The sequence below is a fragment of the Pelophylax lessonae genome, assembly GCF_965119305.1.
Source record: "Pelophylax lessonae genome assembly, chromosome: 1".
Classification (NCBI taxonomy): Eukaryota; Metazoa; Chordata; class Amphibia; order Anura; family Ranidae; genus Pelophylax; species Pelophylax lessonae.
Genome location: NC_138768.1, coordinates 555717065 through 555740919, shown reverse-complemented (window position 1 = coordinate 555740919; position 23855 = coordinate 555717065). Strand labels below are relative to the sequence as shown.

Below are 23855 nucleotides of genomic sequence, written 5' to 3'. Positions count from 1 at the left end.
CGCCACTCCCACGCGTTCTTTCGGACAGGCTGGGGCGGGCTGGTGCTTGGTGCGCACTGCGCAGATGCGTGCCACGCACTCTCCCTGACGTAATGCCGCTCCGCTGTGCACAGGGCTGGTGCAAGGATTTTTGACACCCTAGGCGAAACCTCATTTTGCCGCCCCCTGGCTACGCCCTTAACTCCACCCCCTTTGCCCTGCCCATGTAACGCATATGACCTACCTGCCTCTACAATGACCTACCAAAACCACTACACTGACTTACCCCACTCTTATATTGACCTACCTGACACACACACTGACCTACCTGACACACACACTGACCTACCTGATACACACACACTGACCTACCTGACACACACACTGACCTACCTGACACACATACACTGACCTACCTGACACACACACACTGACCTACCTCACACACACACTGACCTACCTCACACACACACACACTGACCTACCTGACACACACACACTGACCTACCTGAGTCACACACTGACCTACCTGACACACACACTGACCTACCTGACACATACACTGACCTACCTGACACACACACTGACCTACCTGACACACATACACTGACCTACCTGACACACATACACTGACCTACCTGACACAGACACTGACCTACCTGACACATACACTGACCTACCTGACACACACACACTGACCTACCTGACACATACACTGACCTAGCTGATTCCTACTTCCTTCCCTACTCACACTCCCTTCCTCCCCTCCCATCCCCCACACAGACAGCTTGATGTAAATTGGATGCATCCTGATCCTTACCTCTTCTTGGCTTCATCGTCCATCTCATCTGGGCTCTCCTCTCTTCAGCAGTGGGCAGGCTGTGGGCAGTATTGTTTAGAACACGGAGTCCTCACCAGCGCCATGCAGCTGTTCTTTGGTGTCCTTTGCTGGCCAGGAGGTCAGGTAAAAGTCACTCTCCCAATGCTCCTGTGATCTCCAGCCACCCCTGGTGTCATGGTTCCCGGTGTTCTCAGACCCTGCACACATGGTTTGCCTTCTTCTTCTGGGCTGCAGCACCAGACGGGACATTCTGCCTGTTCTACAGGCTCCACTACAGGTGCAGGCGGCCTCATGGGGAGGGGAACAGAGCCGAGGAGAAACAGCAGACAGACATTTCAGATTACCCGGGGGAAGGAGAAGGGAGGTTTTGTCCCGGCTCTCCTCCCCTCCTCTTCCAACTACTGCTGGGGCTGCACAGTTATCTGAAGACACATGGCTAAAGGGAGGCTGGGGATGCAGTATGTTTACAGCAGAGGGATGTTGACAGTGTTGTCCCGGCGGGAGGGCGATCTGAACCCGCAGAGTGCCCGCACAGCCGAGGCTGAAACTAAGCACCGAGCCCTGGACATCACTGCAAAGGCTGAGGGAGGGGAAGAGGATCAGTGTATTTGCTCATAATTAATTGGGGGGGCACATGGTGGGGCACAGACTAATTTTGGTGGGGCCATGGCCCCCTCTGGCCCCACCCTAGTGACGCCACTGTATGTACACTGCAAAGCTCCAGGAAGAGCTCCACGAATACCATATACACCAGGATATGGGAAAAGTTTGCAAGCTTTGCGACCAACCGGCAGTTCAAACCAAGTGACCCCAATATTTCGCAGATCCTTTCTTTTCTGCAAATGGAGCTAGATCTAGGGTTAAGCCTAAGCTCTCTGAAGGTTCAAGTTTCGGCCATCTCGGCCTTTACGCAGAAAAAAATGGTCAGCAAATCCGCTGATGGAACGGTTTATGAGAGCAGTTCTTAGGCTTCATCCTCCGAAGAGAAATAGGTTTCCCCAATGGGACCTGGTGGTAGTCCTAAATTTCCTGACACAACCCCCGTTTGCTCCAACGCAGGGCTGTTCATTAGGGAATATCACCCTGAAAACTGCCTTCCTAATTGCCATAACGTCGGGTGGGAGAGGGTCAGAGCTCCAGGCCCTGGGTGCTACTGTCCCGTATACAATGTTCTTTCCGGATAGAGTGGTATTAAGACCACTGGATCACTTCGTGCCTAAAGTGGCTTCAATATTTCATCTTAATAGTGAATGGGTACTCCTGGGATTTCCAGAGGAGTCAGAAGCCAACCTTCAGGAAGTGGACATCCCCAGGATCCTAAAGGCAACGACCGCCTTCAGACAATCTGAGAGGCTTTTCATCATTCCTTCCGGGAAAATTAAGGGGAAGGATGCCTCAGCCAGAACAATATCAGCATGGATAGTCAAAACCATTCAAAATGCATATAGAGCGGTTGGGAAGGAACCCCCGGAGCTGGTAAGGGCTCACTCGACCAGAGCAGTGTCATCATCCTGGGCAGCACGTGCAGGGGTGGCTCTGGAGACAGTGTGCAGAGCAGCCAGCTGGTCTTCCCGCCAGTGGCGTCACTAGGGTTGGTGTCACCCGGTGCGGTAACTCATGGTGTCACCCCAACCCCTTTTAATAATGTGTTTTTTTTTAACTAATGTAACTCGTAAATCATAGCTCCCATATAACACTAAATGTAATGGAATACAGTTACTTCACATGACTGACACTGTCTCTTGAGAGAGTGAGGGCTCTTTCACACGGGCGATCCGATCAGATCCGCCTGTCAGTTTTTTAGGCGGATCTGATCGGATCCTCCATGCATCTCTATGGGGCAGCAGGTGTCAGCGGAGACACCTCCGCTGACACCCGCTGCCATCCACATCCGATCCTGTGCGTGAAATCTGGACGGATGGAAACCCTATTTTTCCATCCGTTCAGGGATCGGATCGGAAGATTGCAGAGAGGCGGTCCACTCTCATCCGATCCACCATAGAGAGCAGCGGGAGCTGTGACACCTCCCTCTCCGCACTGCAAGCGGAGACGGAGCCGTCATCCGCCGGCTCAGCGGGGATCGGCGGATCGATCCTCGCTGAGCAGCACGGATCCGCCTACGGAGGCGGACCGTGTGAAAGAGCCCTGAGAGCCTGCCAGACTGGTTGATGTGTTTTTTGTTTGGACTACTTTATAGACTGTAGATATATATATATATATATATATATATATATATATATATATATATATATATATATTTAGCCTGCTCTGTTTCCCCCTTGTTGCAGTTTGTTACTCTATTTTTGCAGTGGAGACAGTGCTGAACTGGAAAGCTTCTCCAACAGAGGAGGAGCAACAAGCATTTTGGGGGAGACCAGGGATGAAGGAGGACTGCAACTGGCTGCATTGGCAGCTGTACTCTGTGAAAGTGAAACTGCTCTTGACAAGAGAAAGGACTGCAGGCTGCAACCACTACATGGGACTTGACTACATTGCTGGATGGAGTGGAGAGAGCTGTGTGCAGAGCAGCAGAGCCCACTGAAAATCTGTCTTTGGTGGGCCAAGTCCAGGCTGGACTTCTGGGGAGTGGAGAGACCATTGCCAAAAGTAGGGCTGCAGCCTGCATGCAATGCAGATAGAAGAGTTTTTTGCTGAGTGGTTACTGAGTCAGAGTCTGTCACTGTGCTAGCCTGCCTGTGCATTAGGGACAGACACTGACTGACAATTAATTGCACCAGGCAGTGCCACCAGATCAATTATTAAATTGCACTAAGTTCACATCACCCGGCCTGGCCGCCCGCGGCACATGACACTCACCTCCTCTCCTAGCGTTGACGTCACCGCAACTGGCTCCGCCCCCGCCCGCTCTGCCTGAACGTGAGGGCAGAGAGTGAGGGAGGGAGGGGAGGCTCAGGGCGCGCGGCCCGGCCCAGAGGAGGCGGAGCAAAGAAGTCCAGCCCAGGCACTGGCTGGCAGCAGACTGAGTGACACACTCACTGTCTGACACAGTACGTCTCTCTCTCTGTACTAGTATGAGGCAGCGGCGATGCGATGCCGGCCCGGCGGCGGCGGCGGCGGCCCGCACAATAAGAGAATAGAGAGGCAGAGAGCGGTGTCACCCTCCACCCGGCGGACACCCGGGTGCGGCCCGCCCCCCCCGCACCCGGCTCGTGACGCCTCTGCTTCCCGCCATACATTCCTGAAACATTACAGGGTGGATCCAGCAGCTCTCACTACGGTGGAGTTCGGGAGAAGAACTATTCAGGCATCTATGTCTACATGTTAAAATAAAGACTAAGTTTGCAACATTAAACCCTCCCTCTCAGAAGCTCATTATTTATCATGTGTATGCTGCCATGTTGGCGTCAGGAAAATGGAAAATTGTATCAAATACTTACCGTAATTTTCCTTTCCTAATGCCAATACATGGCAGCATACAGACCCTCCCTCTTGATCTTTATGCTTTTTACGAAAAATGGGGAGGTTGCTCTCAGTCACACTTTTATAGATTTAAACAGGTCCTGTGGGTGGATATAGGGGCAGAGCTATATCATGTGTATGCTGCCATGTATTGGCGTCAGGAAAGGAAAATTACGGTAAGTATTTGATACAATTTCCATTTTTTTTGCTAGAAAATAACTTAGAACCCCCAAACATTATATATATATATATATATATATATATATATATATATATATATATATATATATATATATTTTTTTTTTTTTTTTTTTAGCAGAGACCCTAGAGAATAAAATGCAGATCGTTGCAACCCTTAATGCCACATCGTATTTGCGCAGCGGTTTTACAAACAAAATTTTTTTGGGAAAAAATACACTTTTTAAATTAAAAAACAAGAAACAGTAAAGTTAGCCCAATTTTTTTCTATAATGCGAAAGATAATGTTATGCCGAGTAAACAGATACCCAACATGTCATGCTTCAAAATTGCATACGCTCATGGAATGGCAACAAACATTGGTACTTTGCGATACCATAGGCGTTGGTTTAAAAATTTCTACAGGTTACCAATTTAGAGTTACAGAGGAGGTCTAGGACTAGAATTATTACTCTTGCTCTAACGATCACAGCAATACCTCACATGTGTGGTTTGAATACTGTTTACATATGTGGGCGCAACTTGCGTATGCGCTCGCATCTGCACGCAAGCTCAGAGAGAGATGTGCGCTTTAAATTTTTTTTTTCATATTTATTTTACCTTTTATTTTTGCACTGTCCCTCACTTTTATTCCTATTACAAGTAATGTAAACATCCCTTGTAATAGAAATAAGCATGACAGGTCCTCTTTAACCACTTCAGCTTCGGTAGATTTTACCCCCCCTTCCTGACCAGGCCCTATTTTGCGATTCAGCACTGCGTTATTTTAACAGACAATTGCGCAGTCGTGCAATGTTGTACCCAAACGAAATTTACGTCCTTTTTTTTCCACAAATAGAGCTTTCTTTTGATGGTATTTGATCACCTGTGCGATTTTTATTTTTTGCGCTATAAACAAAAAAAGAGCAACAATTTTGAAAAAAAAAAAAAACAATATTTTTCACATACTGCTATATGACATTCCAAAAGAAAAAAATTAAAAAATCAACATTTTTTTAACATTTTAGTCCAATTTGTTTTCTGCTACATATTTTTGGTAAAAAAAAAAATCGCAATAAGCATATTTTGTTTGGTTTGCACAAAAGTTATCGCGTCTACTAACTACGGGGAAGATTTATGTAATTTTTATTGTTTTTTTACTAGTAATGGCAGCGAGCTGCGATTTTTTGTGGGACTGCGACATTGCGGCGGACTTTTGGAGGTACCAGTGACATTACTACAGTAATCAGTGCTAAAAATATGCACTGTTACTGTAATAATGCCATTGGCAGGGAAGGGGTTAACACTATGGGTGATCAAGGGGTTAAATGTGACCCTAGGGGAGTGATTCGAACTGTGGGGGGGGGGGGCGTGGCTTCTAAGATTCCCATAGAGACATGTGATCCTATATAGAAGGATCACACGATCTCTATGATCATCCCAGGGAGAAGGACAGATGGCTGTTTACAACAGCCGACCGTCCTTCTCTCTCAGCGGGGAATGACACACAGAGCCGCCTGACATACGCGCCGGCTTCCCCACTGATGAACGGTGGCGGGAGCGTGCCGCCGGTGGCATGCGTTCGCCCCCTAGACTCCCGAGAGCGTGCGCCATACATGTACGGTGATTCGCACAGGATCGGCTGCCTGCCGCAGTATATCTGCAGCGGGCGGTCATAAAGGAGTTAATGTGAGATCTGGGGTCAAAAAGACCTCAGATCTCACATCTACACTTATAAACAAAAAAAAAGTCATTTTTTTCAGCATTGGAAAAAATGGGCCCTTTAACCACTTTAAGAACGGAAGATTTTCCTGCTTAACCACTTTAGGACCGGAGGATTTTTCTGCTTTACGTCCAGGCCACTTTTTGCGATTCGGCACTGGACGACTTTAACTGACAATTACGCAGTCATGCAACACCGTACGCAAACGAAATTTACGTCCTTTTTTTTCCACAAACAGAGCTTTCTTTTGGTGGTATTTGATCAACTCAAGCTTTTCATTTTTTGCGATATTAATTAAAAAAAAGCGACAATTTTGAAAAAATAACAATATTTTTCTACTTTGACAGTTAAAAAATATCCGATATATTAAATTTTTGTCATATATTTAGGCCAAAATGTATTTAGCTACATGTCTTTGACAAAAAAATTCTCAATGAGTGTATTTTTAACCGCTTTAAGACCGGAAGATTTTACCCCAATCCTAACCAGGCAATATTTTGCGATTCGGCACTGCGTTACTTTAACGGACAATTGCCCCGGTCATGCGATGCTGTACCCAAATTAAATTTGTCCTTTTTTCCAAATAGAAAATAGCACAAATAGAGCTTTCTTTTGGTGGTATTTGATCAGCTGTGCGATTTTTACTTTATGAGCTATAAACAAAAAAAGAGCGACAATTTTGAAAAAATAACAATATTTTTCACATTTTTTTATATGAAATTCCCCAAAAAAAATGTAAAAATCAAAATTTTTTAACATTTTAGGCCAATTTGTTTTCTGCTACATATTTTTGGTAAAAAAAATTGCAATAAGCGTATTTTGATTGGTTTGCGCAAAAGTTATCGCAGCTACTAACTACGGGAAATTTATGTCATTTTTATTGTTTTTTTTTTTAACTAGTAATGGCAGCAATCTGCGATTTTTTTGCGGGACTGCGACATTGCGGCGGACAGATTGGACCCTTGACTGACATTTCTGACACTTTTGGGGGTACCAGTGACATTACTACAGTAATCAGTGCTATAAATATGCACTGTTACTGCAAAAATGACACTGGCAGGGAAGGGGTTAACTTTTATTGGTGATCAAGGGGTTAATGTATGCTTGGTGCTGACTGACGTGTGTGGGGGGAGGGGACTGTGTGACACAGGCACAGATTGCAGGTTCAGCTATGCTGAATCCTGCAATCTGTCCCTGCCTGTCACTTAGGAGATCCGCCCGCTTTGTTTACACAAGCGGGCGGATCTCCACACTCGATCCCCGACGATCGGGGAAGAGCGGCGGTGACTGAATACAGCGGGAGCGAGCCCACAAGGGGAGGATAATGAACCACTTTGCCACAGTACGCTCAATGTGAGCGGTCGGCAAGTGGTTAATGACCAGGCCCTATTTTGCTATTCAGCACTGCGTTACTTTAACGGACAATTGCGCGGTCATACGACACTGTACTCAAATAAAATTTACGTCTTTTTTTCCCCACAAATAGAGCTTTCTTTTGGTGGTAGTTGATCACCTGCGCGATTTTTATTTTTTTGCGCTATAAACATAAAACAGAGCGACAATTTTGAAAAAAAAAAACAATATTTTTAACTTTCTGCTATATAACATTCCCCCAAAAAAAAAAAAAATGTAAAAATCCATATTTTTTAACATTTTTAGGCCAATTTGTTTTCTGCTACATATTTTTGGTAAAAAAAAAAATCGCAATAAGCGATTGGCAGGGAAGGGGTTAATACTATTTGTGATCAAGGGGTTAAATGTAAGCCTAGGGGAGATCGCCTGTGTCAGGCGGCAATCTGAGCCACCTGACACATGCACTGGCTCCCCGGCTGACGAGCGACGTAGAGATACGTCGCTTTTCCCAGAAGCGGCTGCCTGCCGTAGTAAATCTGCGGCGGGCGGTCGTCAAGTGGTTAAGGCTGTTGGGAGGAAGCAACGTATGATGCCCTCACTTGACTTACTGCCTGGGACATGGACGGCCCGGATCATTTTCCCCGCTACCTACGGCTGCGGTCAGCAGGGAAAACAACATTGATTATTTTTAATTCTCATGCTGCTAGCATTAGTAAATAAATTTACTTGTTGTGAGAAATAGCATCAAATGTAGAGCTTTAGAGGACACCTCCACTCGCTGTTTCTTCTTTTTAAGGGCTTTGTTTGCCCATTTTTATTAAAAGAAAGTTCAGTAAACACAAAACATGAGTTTCCCTCGCAGGGGTTTTCAGCATTCCTTTTTCCATCAACATAAATGACATTCAGCCCTTTTGATTCTCACTTGCAGCACTGCTGCTCTGGCCTTAAACTCTAGGCTCTTGTCTGTCTCCTCCGACCAACACAGCTAGCAGCCTCTTGCTGCACTGGCTCCGATGTGGAGCCCTCCTAACTCCTGGCCCAGACCAGACCAGTCTGCCGGGGTGGAGCTCAGAACCACGGTCAGGTTATTAGTAATACCCCAGCACACACCTGACCAATCAGTACGCTGGCCGTTCTAAATACCTGGATCTAGGATTGGAGATTTCATGCCACCCAGATCACTTTGAAATCTCAAGACTCCAGGTCCCAAAACGTTCCTGTGTGGCAAAGCTCTGCCACACTGTTTCAAACTTTTTTTTTTTTTTTTTACATTTCTTTAGTTACTTCCTGGTTTCTTGCCTAGGCAACTGATGCAATACATCCTGCATAAAACACAAACAATATACTAAGGAAATAAACCTTATTGGCCAGTAGTGACTGAAGTAGTCCCAATAGTTCTGCTGCTGTAAAAATCCACTTGAGGGTAGATGAAGTCAGAAGGTAACACACAAAACACAGTGCAAGGACCTTGAGAGTATATATGGTGTCCTAATAAACCCAGATAACAGTGCTAATCAGTGTTGCCAACTGTCAGTATTTTTACTGGCAGCCAGTAAAAAAAAAACAGGCACTTTTCTCCTGCCAGTAAATGCCAGTGACAGGAAAAGGTTTCCTGTAAAAAATATTGCTCGGCTCAGAATTGCACATGCGCAGTTTTGGTCCAGAGCCGGCCAGAGATCATCCGAGCGTCTGCTACAGTGTGTTCAGGGGGCGAAGGCAGTGCCTGAGTGTGTAATTTGAAGTCCTGGTGCAAGGGAGCCGAGCCATGTGGCCGGAGCCTCGTATGCGGGTCTGCAGGACTGGAACAAGGCAAGCCGGGAGCGGAACTGTCAGTGGTGTTTGGACTGGAGTGGACTGAGGGGGCCAGCTGGCATGGAGAGAGAGTGTCACTGTGACTCAGGTGGGGACGTGTTGTGTCAGTGAGGTGTCATCGTCATCTGTGTTGGGCACACTGCTGTCAGTGTCACCGTGAGAGTCAATTTCATGTTTGTGTGCCTGCCCATTCTAATTTCTTGCCCTCCTGATTCCTGTCCCTGAGCTATTTACTTACTATATCAAAAATAAAATAGGAAATATGTTTTTTTTCCTTAACCTTAACTCACATTGCTAATTGCATATTGCACTTGTTTGTAGCCTAAATACTGAAGTTTCCACTTAAAACTGTAATTTGGTAAGTTTTGGAAATGCCAGTAAAAACTTGCCTGTGCCAGTAAATTTTGGGTGTCGTTTCAGTAAATTTCATGGGACTGTAGACAGACCTTATAACAAAAACAATTAGAGCCCATTCACACAAGCGCGACTTGTGAGGCAACTTGTGTTGCCCCAGGTAGCTTGACATAACAAAAGCAATGTTAATCAATCAGTGCTGTCTTAATTGGCACTACTGAAGTCGCTCCGACTTCAGAAAAGGGTCCTGTACTACTTTGAGGCGACCTGTGATCCGACTGTCCCATATACTTCAATGGGAGTTGCCTCCTTATCTTAATTGACACGACTTGTTATCAGACTTTCCATGAAGAAGAAAGAGATTAGCCAGGCATTCCCCACAGACAAAGTCGCCTGTCTCTTCAAAGTAGTGCACAAGTCTCTTCCAAGTCTCTAAACAAGTCTCTTCAAGTCACGGGGCGACTTTCTGGTAGTGGTAGTGTGGTAGCACTTATCGATTAATATTTAAATAAAAAATAATAAAAAAACACAAACACCAATAATTGGATAAAACTGGCTGCGGCCCTTTATTATTGGCAATAAAATAGTAATCCAAAATTGTATGTAACATACATCAATAATATTTATTAAAACATTTAAAATAAATAGCAGCTTATACCAGAAAATAACAATTTATCCCAGCCGTTACAGCTCGAGTTAACACCATTAACAATAAAATCTGTCCCACACTCCAGGCTCATATATATTATAAGGTGCAGGATTTAGATGACAGACAGTTTATAACAAAAACCACACCCATATTATCTGAATGTAGTAAAATATTTTGATCACGAAAATAAGAACCCCACAGCTCAAGAGATATCAAAATTGGAAATATTTCAAGCGCAACAATGTTGCTTGTAAAACCCTTTTCTTTCCAAGATGCAAGCCACAACCCTGCCGACCCTGTGTCCCTGTCAAAATGCACCACAGCCAAAAGCACCAGAAGCATCAGTTAAAAAGTTAAGGGTGGACGAAAAGCAAAAAGTCTTCAACCATAATAAGCAACCATTAAAAGAAGATAAAACAAAGTAAATCCTCACGTAAAGATAAAGAGATTCAAACAAGGTGAAAAGGAGAAGAAATGCCAGGAACGGAGCGATACAAACCCTTAGAAAAAATTATTCTCATCGGGATAACGCGAGAAGCGAATGCCAACAAGCTCAATGTTTGGAGTGTTTTCAAAGTGAAAAGTTGTTAGATAAAATGAAGTCAAACAAAGTATATAGCCGGTAAACCTTCACTTGAGGCAAACGAAACCCCTCTGCCTCAGTATCAACAGTGATACCTAGAAAGTCCAAACAAGATGTTGGATAAATAGATTTTTCTTGCGCCAATGGAATTCCAAAATCACAACAAACAATTTGAAATTCTGTAAAGAGATACAGGAACTAGTCTTACTGTTAAAAAGAAAATTGTCCAAATAATGTGGTAAACTAGCGCAACCCGTACGGTAACTAACAACCCACCCAAAAAAGGATGAGAACATCTCAAAATATCGACATGAGAAAGAGCTTTTTAAAATGTTGCTTTTTACCTCAAAATAACTCAACACACAGCCATTAATGTCTAAACCGGTGGCAACAAAAGTGAGTACACCCCTAAGTGAAAATGACCAAATTGAGCTCAAAGTGTCAATATTTTGTGTGGCCACCATTTTTTTCCAGCACTACCTTAACCCTCTAGGACATGGATTTCACCAGAGATTCACAGGTTGCCACTGGAGTCCTCTTCCACTCCTTCATCATGGAGCTGGTGGATGTTAGAGACCTTGCGCTCCTCCAACTTATTTTTGAGCATGCCCCACAGATACTCAATAGGGTATAGGTCTGGAGACTTGCTTGGCCAGTTGCTCACCCTTTCCCTCAGCTTCTTTAGCAAGGCAGTGGTCATCTTGGAGGTGTTTTTGTGGTCATTATGTTGGAATACTGCCCTGCGGCCCACTCTCCGAAGGGAGGGGATCATGCTCTGCTACAGTATGTCACAGTACATGTTGGCATTCATGGTTCCCTCAATGAACTATAGCTCCCAAGTGCCTGCAACGCTCATGCAGCCTCAGCCCATGACACTCCCACCACCATGCTTGACTGTAGGCAAGACACACTTATCTTTGTACTCCATACCTGGTTGCTGCCACACACGCTTGACACCATTTGAACCAAATAAGTTTATCTTGGTCTCATCAGACCACAGGACATGGTTCCAGTAATCAATGTCCTTAGTCTGCATGTCTTCAGCAAACTGTTTGCAGGCTTTCTTGTGCATTATATTTAGAAGAGGCTTCCATGCAGACCAATTTGATGCAGTGTGTGGCGTATGGTTTGAGCACCGACAGGCCGACCCCCACCCCTTCAACCTCTGCTGCAATGCCGGCAGCTCAGTTTCAGGGTATTGGCAATTCTTCTTCTCTAATGGCTGTGTGTTGAGTTATTTTGAGACGACAGCAAATTTACACTGTTATACAAGCTGTATACTCACTACATTACATTGTAGCAAAGTGTCATTTCTTCAGTGTTGTCACATGAAAAGATATAATAAAATATTTATAAAAATGTGAGGGGTGTACTCACTTTTGAGAGATACTGTATGTATGTATGTATGTATGTATGTATATATATATATATATATATTATCTTTGTTGGTCGCTTAAAGTGTAACTACATTTTCATGTAGTTGCTTTTGGGTAACCCTGCCTCCCCTAGACCCACTCCCAATCTTATACTCACCTGTCCCCAATCCACCAAGATCTTGGTTGCTTGATATGATTTGTCAAGCTGGCTACACAGCTGACACCCTGGTGCATCAAAGACAGGCAAGCAGAGAACCAAGAAGGAGGCTGGGGATTACCCAGATAAATGTGTTTATATGTTACATTGCTATTCACAAACCACAAACGTACATGTTTGAATTCACTATGTATTTTATCACATTTTAATTTGATTCATTGCTGTATTTTCAGATGTTTCTGGTTGGTGGAAAGGAAGATTTAATGGAAGGGAAGGACTTTTTCCAGGAAATTACGTTCAGAAAATATGATACTATATATAATCCTTTCCAATACGCACGAGCATGAAGAAGATTCAATGTATTGAGAAAAAGACTTCCCAAAAAGAAAGCTTCCTAACAAAATAGTTTTTACTTATCAAATACATTGTGTAATGCTATCACTGAAGCATTGGCCAGGGGGTTTACATTTTCTGTTCAAGAACATTTTAACTTTGCCTTTATTGAAAACCATGTAAATTAAAATTTCTCTGGGGTTTTTGTCTCTATGTACATTATCCATAAACATAACGTTTTGTCGCGTCAAATGCATCATTTTTTATTTTTTCTAAAGGATTTTCATTTTTCTCTGAAATATACTGTATGTATTGCCAACAACCTGATAAAACAAAAAAAAAATTACCACTGTGTTTTTCCTAAAGGTTTAAGCTGAACCCAATGCATAAAACTAAATTGCTACAGAGCTGAAATACAAAATTAGAACCCTTTTACTTGCTAAAAGATATGAAATTTGTGGGGACAGATTTGGTGACACTCCAGTTGAACAATACACCTGTGTCACACTGTATAAACAGACTAGTTACTACAGTAAGTTATACAGTTTAGTCAGTTGCTCACCCCAGCCTTCCGATCAGATTATGAAAAAGCAGCAGAGCCCTAAAGAGGATGTCATCACTTTTGCTCTCTTCTCCTGTCAGCAAGCTACTGGCGCTGGATTGCGCTTTACAATGCTGTAGAGCCTGATTGGCTCATAGTGCTGCCTCTTTCTCTTCCAGACTACACCATTAATCATAAATATTGGAATTTTTTAACTGTTTTTTTTGTCACTGCTAAGATCAAAGGTATATATACCCTCCATCTCCCATTTCTTCTATTGTAAACAGGTAAAGTAGAATTCCATGTTTAGGTCACTTTAAATAGTTGGCTTGGGCCAAGCTGATCCAAACAAACTATTTCCATACACAGAACATGTGGAAAAGGAGTTTGCTGATTGCTGTAATGGACTGTAGTAGCATTCCCAACATGCAACAAGCAGTGCTGTGCTCCAGCAACAGAACGAGTGACTTCCCACCTGCTGCTGGAGATAAAGGGAGTCGGGCTTAATGCTTTTCTGCCATTCAAGAAAAACCTTGTAATTTTTTTTAGAGAATACAAGGCTTTCTTTGATTGGCCCAAGTTGGAGATTGTGATCCCATCTGCATGCCTTTCCACCTCAACCAATCAGAGGAAGCCTTGTATTCATTGATATGGAAATAGCGATCAGGTTGATAATACACTTTCTGTCCTAAGGTGACAACATTCAATCGGTGTACTGTATCTATGGAGGAGCAGTGTTGTCACCCTAAGCTACTGCCTTATTTGGATTGCATATATTTCCTCTTCATTACATAGGTGGGAGGTGTTTTCTACTTCACAGACAATAGCTGGAAAATGAATAACATTGTTTGTGATATAGGTTCAGGACCCAGGTAGTTAAAAAGATAATGGAATTCTTGCAAGGTCAACAGATATCTTTCTGTATGTGCAGAAAATGTATTTTGGCCTGCAAAAATAAAACTAATGCAACCACTGCATCTAAGGACTGATAATCTGCATTATTCTTCATTTGTGTTCTTGGAATTAGATATCCTTTAATGCAAAACTTAAAGCGGAGTTCCAGCCATTTACTCACCTGTCCAACGGTCCAGCGATGCGGCCGCCCGAAGCCTCGATCCTCTCCCTCGGCGCCGGCATCACTGCTGTGGGCACCCGGCTGTTACAGTATGCGGCTTCACAGCCAGGTACCCACTGCGCATGCGCGAGTCGCGCTGCGCGCCGTGATTGGCCGGCAATCTTCTGGGACCTCTGACGTGTCCCAGAAGATTGCAGGGAGGGAGGGGGAGAGGAGAACTTCCTCTCAGGGCGCCGCGGCGCTCCGAGCGGAAGTGGGAGCGGGTACCTGTCAAAACTAGGTACCCGCTCCCCCCCCCCCCAAAAAAAATGACATGCCAAATGTGGCATGTCGGGGGGTCAGGACTCCCTAAAGCGGAAGTTCCACTTTTGGGTGGAACTCTGCTTTAAAAAGAGAAGTATGGGATTCGTGAAAAAAACAAAACCATACTTATCTAGCTGAATGCAGCATCGCTTTTAAGCTGCATCTGTCCCCTGCTGGCTACACAGCAAGGACTGAGAGATCAAAAACTGCTGATCGCTCAGCTTTCGGTCTTCAGACTGCAGAGAGCTGCTGACTGTTAAGGCCCGTACACACGAGTTGAAATTCGGCCAGGAATTTTCGTCCGACGACCGATCTGTCGATTTTCGGCTTGTTAGTATGGTGCTCTCGACAACCGACTCCGACTTTTCGGCCGAAAATATCCTGGTGTGCAGGCTATAAAATTTTTGTCGACCGTCAAAACACGTCCGATTTTCGTGCAGTCAGTACAGATTTCGATGGGGAAAAATCTTATGAGCAAGACTAGGCATGCTCAGAGATGAAAAAACACAAAGAAAGCAATCCAACACATGACATCACTTCTGAAGTAGAATTCTGTCATGCGGGAAAATTCGTGTGCAGTCTAGAGCACATTCCAACCAACAGACACCACTCTGGACAAAAGATGAACGACCGGTCGGTGGAAATTCGTTGCGTGTGTACAAGGCTTTAGTCACAGGCTTTCTGCTTTGCCCCTTCAGTGCTCACTGGAGCGCTCGGCTGTGGGGAGGGCAGGAGCAGCTGGCTCAGCCTTTCAGTGGCTCGCTGAGAGGCTGAACCAGCTGGCGGTCCAGGCATCTGGATGGATCGCGAGTCGCGACCTTTCCCAAGCCTGGACCAGCTGAGTGACGTCAGAAACAGCCCACTGTAGTGCAGAATGAAATGCACTACTGTCATCCATAGGAGAGGTACAGTCATAAATGTTTTTGCATACTCTTTTAACCTACCTCTGCTTACTGACATCTTCTCCTGGTCTTCCTCCAGGTTTGACATTTTCACCCATCTTAATTGGAAAAGCCAAGCAAATGCACAGGAGTTAAATCATCCCAGCACGTAAGCATGCTAAGAATGTACACTGAACTGCACATGTGCAGCTCAATGTACATTCTACAGAAACTTGCAAGCAAAAAGATACGGTTTTATTGCAGACATACGGCATGTAGTTTTAAATTTTCACCACTAGATGCCCCCACTTATCTTCTGTTCACCTTTAAGGAAAAAATCTATAAATACACATATTTGTGCAGAAAAAATTATGCATTTATTATTTTTTCCTAAAGCAGCCTACATAACATTGCACCCGCAATCAGCGGATCATAAGTGCAATGTCAGGCTTCTGCATATCCTCCCTCCAACTTTCTGCCGATACCTCTGTAGGAACTTTCAAATAGAAAGCTGAAGGGCAAGTGAATGGACCGTGAGCTCGCTGATCAGCGCATTTGTAGTCCATTGGGATCTACATGCTGTCTGCCGTGCTGGAAGGTAGGACTTGTAGTTTGAATAAATATGCACAATGTGTGATGGAATGTCAAAAATACAAATATAATCCACAGCAATGTATAAACAAAATAAATATTAAATAAAAAGCAATGTAAAGGAAATCTATAGAAAAAAGTGCAATAGTGCATTAGAACAATGTGTGCAACCAATAGATTTCATAAATAATAAGTTACAATATATATTAATAATTACACTTTAGAATAATGTGCAAATAAACAATGAGTAATCCCAAATTTAGTGATAAGTGCTCTCGTGCAATATGTGTTATCTTGATATCCCAAAGTTGACGCAGTGTACCAGCTAAAGTACAATGTGCTATATAAATATTTTTGCAAAGGTGATGAGGTAAAAAAACTCCACAAAAAAACGGATAAGTTATTAAATACAGTGAATATATAAATATATATCAATATAAGTGATTACATAAATATACAGTATTGCCATAAAGTGTCCAGATTGACTATATTTAGATTCCTGACCAGAAACCAGGAATGTATTGACCGTGGTATAGGTGAGTGACCACCACAATTAAATAGGACCAAAAAACTGGTGATGGAGTATTGAAAATTGATAAATAAAGTGACTATATGCATAAATAGCCAGGTGCATGTGAAACAATAGTCCATCCAATGAATAATATTTAAATAATCCGAGTTAAGGAGATCTTAGGGTGATCCTTAGGGTGGTCGTGCTGGTGCAATCACCGTGGTGCTCCCTTCCCAATAATATCCGCACTCACCGGAAATCAGTACCCCTACAGGGGTAAAGAGCGTAATACTCTGGGGGTAGTCACATCCAAGCACCCCGATCCTCCAACGGGTTACCCAGTAGGATCCACCTCGGAGTAATGGGGCAATATCCTCCAGTACATTCCTCACTCAGAATGAAATCAATGGGTGTAGTATATGGGGGGGGGGGGGGGCATATAGTGGGAGATCCGGACCATATGAAAGAAATGGAGTGCCTCACATAGTGAAGTATTGTCATAACATCACATTTATTAGAATTAAGAAAGGTACTCACAATATGGTGGAAAAATAAGAGGGTTGTTAGGAACAATAGATCGCTTTCCAGCCGCCGGAAATGCGTTCCAGCCGCCGGAAATGCGTCACACATTGTGCATATTTATTCAGACTACTCTTTTACCTAGGCAGCGCCAAATACCTTCCCTCTTTCTTTAATATGTATTATATATACACTGTATAGGGTCATATTTAGGAGGTAGGCTGCAGCCCTTAATTATCCTAAGCGCAGATTTCCCCCTTTTTCAGGACTTGTAGTTTATTCATTCTCAGATTGCTGTGAATGAATGGTTCAGCTGTTTTTAGAGTAGAACTATAGGCAGAACTTTTTTTCATTTTGGATAGAGTAAGGGAGGGTTATACCCCTCTAACATTTTTTTATCGCTGTCTGTGTCCCATTGGGGAGATTTCCCTTCATTTCCGGTCCCATAGCCAAACAGGAAGTGAGAAGAAATGCCTGCAAATGGAGGGAATTCCTTGGGGCCCCCAGGTCACCAGAGCTAGTGTTCCCATTGGAAAATGTACCCTCTATTACTTTTCTAGGGACAACCTAAAATGTGGGATTTTCTTTTATTAATAATGATAAACAGGACAAATAGAGAGGGTGACTCTCCCTAACGGGGACACAGACAGCAATAAAAACCTGATAGCGGGTCTAATCCCTCTCCACTCCATCTAAAACTAAAAAAAAGTTTAAACTTGAGTTATACAGTGGGTACGGAAAGTATTCAGACCCCCTTAAATTTTTCACTCTTTGTTATATTGCACACATTGTGTGAAAAATTTAAGAGGGTCTGAATACTTTCCGTACCCACTGTACTTTAAATGTGACTGCTGCAGCAAGAGAGAAGAACCCGTGCATTCTGTCACAGAGAAGGAGGGCTTAGGGAGTGAGGGGGATGCTGGAACATGTTACACCATAAATATGAGTGTAACATGTAATATGTTCTAAAGTTGAACTTAGCCTTTAATTGGAATTGTTTTGTAAAGAGTAAAGTACATCTCTTCTGTTTTCTAGGGGGAAGTCTGGCATGGTACCAGAGTGTCCTCTGCCATTGACATTGACTCTGGGTGCCATTTTAGGGAAGCCAGTGTCTCATTGGACACTTCTCCCCCCCCCCCATCTTAGACAAAGAAAGGTTTTATAAAGCCCCGGGGGGAGGGGGGGCAATATCTGCCCCTTGCCCTGCTGGAAGGATGACAGGTGGGGATGGGAGACCTGGGAGAGGACACCCAGGCTGATAACTGCCTTTGCCCTGCTATGTTTGGGTAGGATTGTGAAGGGGAGGCTGCGATTGAAATGGGGACTGTAAAGGATAAAAGGGGGGCTGTAATTGCTAGAGGCACTGTGATTTAATGGGGGGTTATGATTGCAAGGAGGGCTGTGATGTGACGGAGAACGAAGGGACATTGTGGCACTGTGATGTGAAGGCGGTCTATGATGTAAGGGCTCATTTACCCCAGAGCGCGGAGTGGGAAACAAAATACACTGGGTGTGTAATCTGCTGTGGGTATGTCAATATATTCCTAACAACACCACAAACACAAATCGCAAATGCAGTGCATTTGCCTGCATCGGATTGTATTTTTGAAAAGTAGTGTATGCAATACATTGATCCAGTACAATTTCAGCCCATTCAGACAGTGTTCCTGTGCAATTCATGTGTGAAGCAGCCCTCCAGGGAGGACTATGATGTGGAAGAGGGTCTGAGGACATGGGTTTAAAGGGGGGTAGGGGGGGTCTGTGATGTAAAAGGAGGTTGTGATATGAAAGGGGGACTGAGGACACTGATGTAAAGAGATGGCTCTTATGAAAAAATGGATGTTTAGGACACTGATGTAAAGAGGGGACGGTGATGTAAAGGGGGGCTATGAAAGGAAATCTTTACTGACTGGGCCTGTGGGAATTTCAATTTAGAACCCCATCCATACTTTCTTTCAGGAATGCTGAGCTGTCAGAGCCCACGCAGCCAGTCCAGCAGTCGGGGAATTTAAAATTCCCATTCTACTCCCTATTCTTCTCAGCATTTCTGAGACAGACCAGAAGTTCTGCACAGAGAGACTAGAGTGGGCATTTTAAATCCCTGGATCGCTGGACCACTGGCATGATCTAGGAATGGAGAGGGCAAACCTTTCAATCATCTGTCAGTCCTCCATTCATAGACCTTTTTTCATTCACAGAAGTTGTGGCACAGCTTCTATGAATGGCAGAACTGAACGGAAAGGTCAAGCATAGTTGGGCACTCTTGATAAGTGCCTGTCATAGCTTCATCTGCCCTAATAACTCCGCTGCACCAGAAGATTACGTCTGTTGGAGTGGGGATCTGAGAATCAAGATTTCACCAAACCAGGAACACATAACAGTGGTGGTAAGTAATGTCTCTTGTGCTTATATTTTTTAAACTAAAGCTAGGCTTTGAGATGATATTGGGTTGTCTGGTAGTAACTGGTGCTCTAAATAGCCAGCCAGTTGTCTAGTGGACAATGGATCAGAGGTTACTACAATGACCTATGTCTTTTACTAGCAACATTTTGGGCAGTCTCTGACCCCTCATGAGACTTATTTCAGTGGTGAGGGTCACCTAAACATCAAACTAAGGCTTCAAACAGAGTGCTGACCAGATTGGGGTGCTGGTGACCCAGGAGGCTCCCTTCCCTAAGCTCCCAGGGTTCCTGGATATGAACACTAAGTGTGAACTAGACCTATTCCACCTTCTACAGGAAGATTTGTTTCAAGCAATAAAATAGTCAGAGTCAGCTACATAATCTTGTTAACACATGTCACACTATATGACAGATTTGCAGGTTTTTTTTACCAAAAAGTTGAATAGCAGACCCCTGTTCTGGAGAAAAAGCTGTATGTGCCTCGTTACAGTCTTTCCTTCACGTTTTGGAAGACCCACATTTGCTACCAGTGCTGGATCTGCTCTCACTTCTGGTGCAAAAGATGACACCTGATCAGATGACAAAACTTCAGCAGTTGTCATTTGTAAAAAAAAAAAAATAAACTTCAGCAGTTGGTCCAATAAACATATGCTCACATTCTCCAGGAATCCTGAGGACTAGGGTTGTACTACTGCTCTTTGAAAACCCTTTCCATACAAGGGGAAGCCGTCCTCATCAGGGAAAAATAGCGAAAGTCAAACAGTTAAGGATCTATTAGGTAATATGCTGTAATGAGGAGTAATTCGAGAAAGCCACAATCCCTGGGCAGCTCCTATAGTTCATGTCAGGGAGAAAGATGAGAACTTGTGTTTTTTTGTGGACTGTTGCAGATTAAATGTTTGTACTCATTGTGATGCATGCCCTCTACTTTAGGTGGAGGAGTCCTAATAGCCTTGGGACAGACCTAGTACTTTTTGCACGCTAGATCTAGCCAGAGGATACTAGCAGCAGCTCCCTGTAAAAGAAGGGGACTATGAAAAGACTGCTTTTACTTTTCTGGCATTGTATGATATTAATCAGATGCCTTTTGGCTTGACCAATGTCCCCAGCATAAAAGACTGATGGAATGATGCCACTGAGACTTAAGTCTTTTAATCGGTCCTGATCTACCTTGATGACATCATAATATTCTCCAGAACTTTCAAGAACCACCTTGCACATCCAGATCAGGTCCTTACCTGACTGACTCAAACTTGAAAAGTGGCATCTCACGTGACGACAGATACACTACCTGGGGCATATGGTTGAGATTAAAGGGGTATCCCTGTATCCACTAAAACTCAGGCTGTACAAAACTGACTGACCCCAAAGAATTTGATAGAGCTACGTTCCATCTGGTGGCTAAAGGGCTATTAGCGGAGGTTTATTGTGCACTGTGTGTGTGTAACTTTGCACAGGTTGTTGCCACACTCAAACAGGTATTGTGCAGACAGCCCACTAATCTAAAATATCTCATCTAAAATTAACCTATCACTCATTTTAACTGCAAGTGGCTCAAGTCGAAGGCTTTGAGACTGTCAAAGAAATATTGACAACTGCTTCATCCTGGTATACAATTACTACCTTAAAATCTTCTGGGAACACACTGACAGCAGCTTTCAAGGATTAGGATTTGTGATCCCTCAGTAGTAAGATGTGACTGAAAGAGTATTTGCATTTGCCAGCCAGTCTACTCACTACTAAATGCAAACCAGCCAACTATAGCTCCTTCAAATTTTAGTTTCTAGCTCAGCTGTAGTCTAGAGACAATAACTGAGTAGTCTGGTTGGGCATGTGGATATCTACACAGACAACAATTCACTTACCCATTTGGAAACTGTCGGGCTCAGGACCTTAGAACAGTGCTGGGAAGCCCAGCCTTCCTTGTTCAATTATTCCATTCACTACAAACCTGCATGTTTAATGTACTTTCCCGGTTTCCCCATGACCAAGCACGGAGGGACATTGTCCAGCTTTTGGAAGAATGAGAGTTTGTTTTTCTTTAGGACTGATCTTCAGAAGTCACGCTTCATTGGCTCTACAAGGTTGCCAGCAAGTTGGTCCTGAAATTCATATTCCACGAGAGTGGAACAATTTGCAAGATGAGATTCCAATATTCTCCTGCTTATGAAATGCTAATTCCAAAAATTAAAAATCCGAAAAGTCTGCAGGACTTACCTTTCCTCCAACAATACAATGTCCAGGTGTTCCCCTCTTGGCAATGACATCTTTTCCAAGGCTTCTTCTATGTTAAGCATCTTTGGTCAGCTTGAGTGGCCAGCCTGGGATGACATGACTCCTGTGTATGAGAGCTAATTCAATCCAACACCAAAGCATGCCAGGACTGAGGAAGATGTCAGCACTGGCGAGGGAGCTTAGGAACATCACAGCACTAGAGGGGATAAGGAAGTTGTATGTGATTTAGGCCTCAAGCCGTGGCCTAAATCACTAAACGTCAGCTTTTAACACCACCAGTGATGCTACTTAGCAGCAATGAAGAGTGTCCTATGTGCTGAAGGCTGCTATTTACTGTCAAACCCTCAGTCCTCTGCCCCTGGATAACCCCCCACCGCAGTGATGCTGAGGGTTGCAGGGGTTAATATCAGCGGCTGCAACTGTGAAATGCATTTGTCAAATGTGCCAACTATGCCTACCCTTTCTGCTCCCATGCTCCATTCATAGCACCCATACTATAGTTTCACACAATTAAAAGTGTTCTGTGATTGGAGGATGTCATTCATCCACCCATCATCCAATCACAGAACACTTTGCATTGTGGGAACCTATAGTATGAGTGCTATGAATAAAGCACACGGGCAGAAATAGCAGTAGATTCAGGACTTGTTCAAAGCACCTGTCACAAGCACAGCTGCTGCAGATCGTTGCTGCCGGGGGATCAGGGGGCAGAGGATTTAGGATTTCTACTAAAAACTGTTAAGTAGGGGTCCTGGTGCTGTCTAAAACAAATGGGATATTTGACTTACCATAAAATCCATTTCTCCGATGTTTATTGACAGATACAGCTTAACTATTGGATTATACTGCCCCCTACAGGAGTAGGACACTAGGCAGGAAAAAGCTTGACTATGCCTATGGGCAGTCCCAGGGGGTATACACCTGCTCTCAGCTATAGGCACTCAGTTTTGTTACAAGCAGTGTCAGAAGAAAGCCAACTCCACAGAGGGGTGGGTGTTATGTCCGTCAATGAATATCAGAGAAATGGATTTTACGGTAAGTCAAAAATCCCATTTTCTTTTTCGTTCATTGACAGACACAGCTCCCAATTATTCTTAACCATTGGGACGTCCCAAAGCAGGGTTAAACATGAGGGGTGGTAAAAAAGCAGAAAAAAATTCTAACGGCTAACCATAGCTAACCAGGTAACATGGAGCTCAACCATAAACAACTGGAGCTCACCTGAGGAAAACAATACACCCTCAAAAAGGACCAGGTCCTCTAAACAGCAGCCAGCAAAAACATGTGGCCCAAAGAAGCATACGAAGATGCAAACACATCCACTTTATAAAAATTTTGTAAAAGTGTGCACCAACGACCAGGTGGCTGCCTTGCAAACCTGGGTCGCTGATGACGGAAAGCCCAGGAGAAACTAAGCGCCCTAGTAGAGTGCTCCTTGACAGGGAAAGGAGGAACCTGACCCCTGATGCAATAGGCCTGAACCACCGTCTGTCTGATCCATCTTAAAATGGTCACAGAAGAAGCGGACAACCCTTTGTGAGGTCCGTCCGTGAGCACAAATAGAGAGTCTGACTTCCTAAAAGACTCCGTAGCTGCCAGGTACACCATAATTGCCTGGACCATATTCAAGGTATGCAAGGCAATTTCCTTTGGAGATGCCCGACTCGGTCACATGGCCTAGTAGGCCGCAAGCCGCGGTCTAAATTTCTGTGGGCGCCCACCTGCTTGGACGCAAGCCCCCGTGGAGCGGACCCCCCAGGTGCAGCAGAGGGGAGGGCAGATGCCCAAATGGGAGGCAGTGGCTTCAGCCAACCTCACAGGGGGGCCGCCTCATGTAGTTTCCGACTAATAGGCCGTGAAGCCGCAGCCTAAATTTTTGGCCGGATCCCGCCGCGAGCGGCGCTACCTGCGGATGCTAAACTATCTACTTCCCCAGCCCAACAACTGCCGCAGGGAGCCCAAAGGACATCCCTGCCCTTGTCACCAACCTCCAAGGTGGCAGGGAACCCTGCTCAATCCCCCGTTGTGCACCAGATAAAC

The 23855-nt window shown here is 44.3% G+C and overlaps 1 protein-coding gene across 2 annotated transcripts in view; it reads left to right on the top strand.

Moving 5' to 3' along the window:
- MYO1F (myosin IF) overlaps positions 1-12782 on the top strand; it is a 168703-nt gene extending 155921 nt beyond the window's left edge. For both annotated transcript variants that reach the window (XM_082263563.1, XM_082263562.1), the window contains exon 28: positions 12658-12782. In XM_082263563.1, the coding sequence (XP_082119689.1) occupies positions 12658-12734 (77 nt within the window). In that variant the 3' untranslated portion in view covers positions 12735-12782. The remainder of the gene's footprint in view (positions 1-12657) is intronic.
- The last annotated feature ends 11073 nt before the right edge of the window (positions 12783-23855 follow it).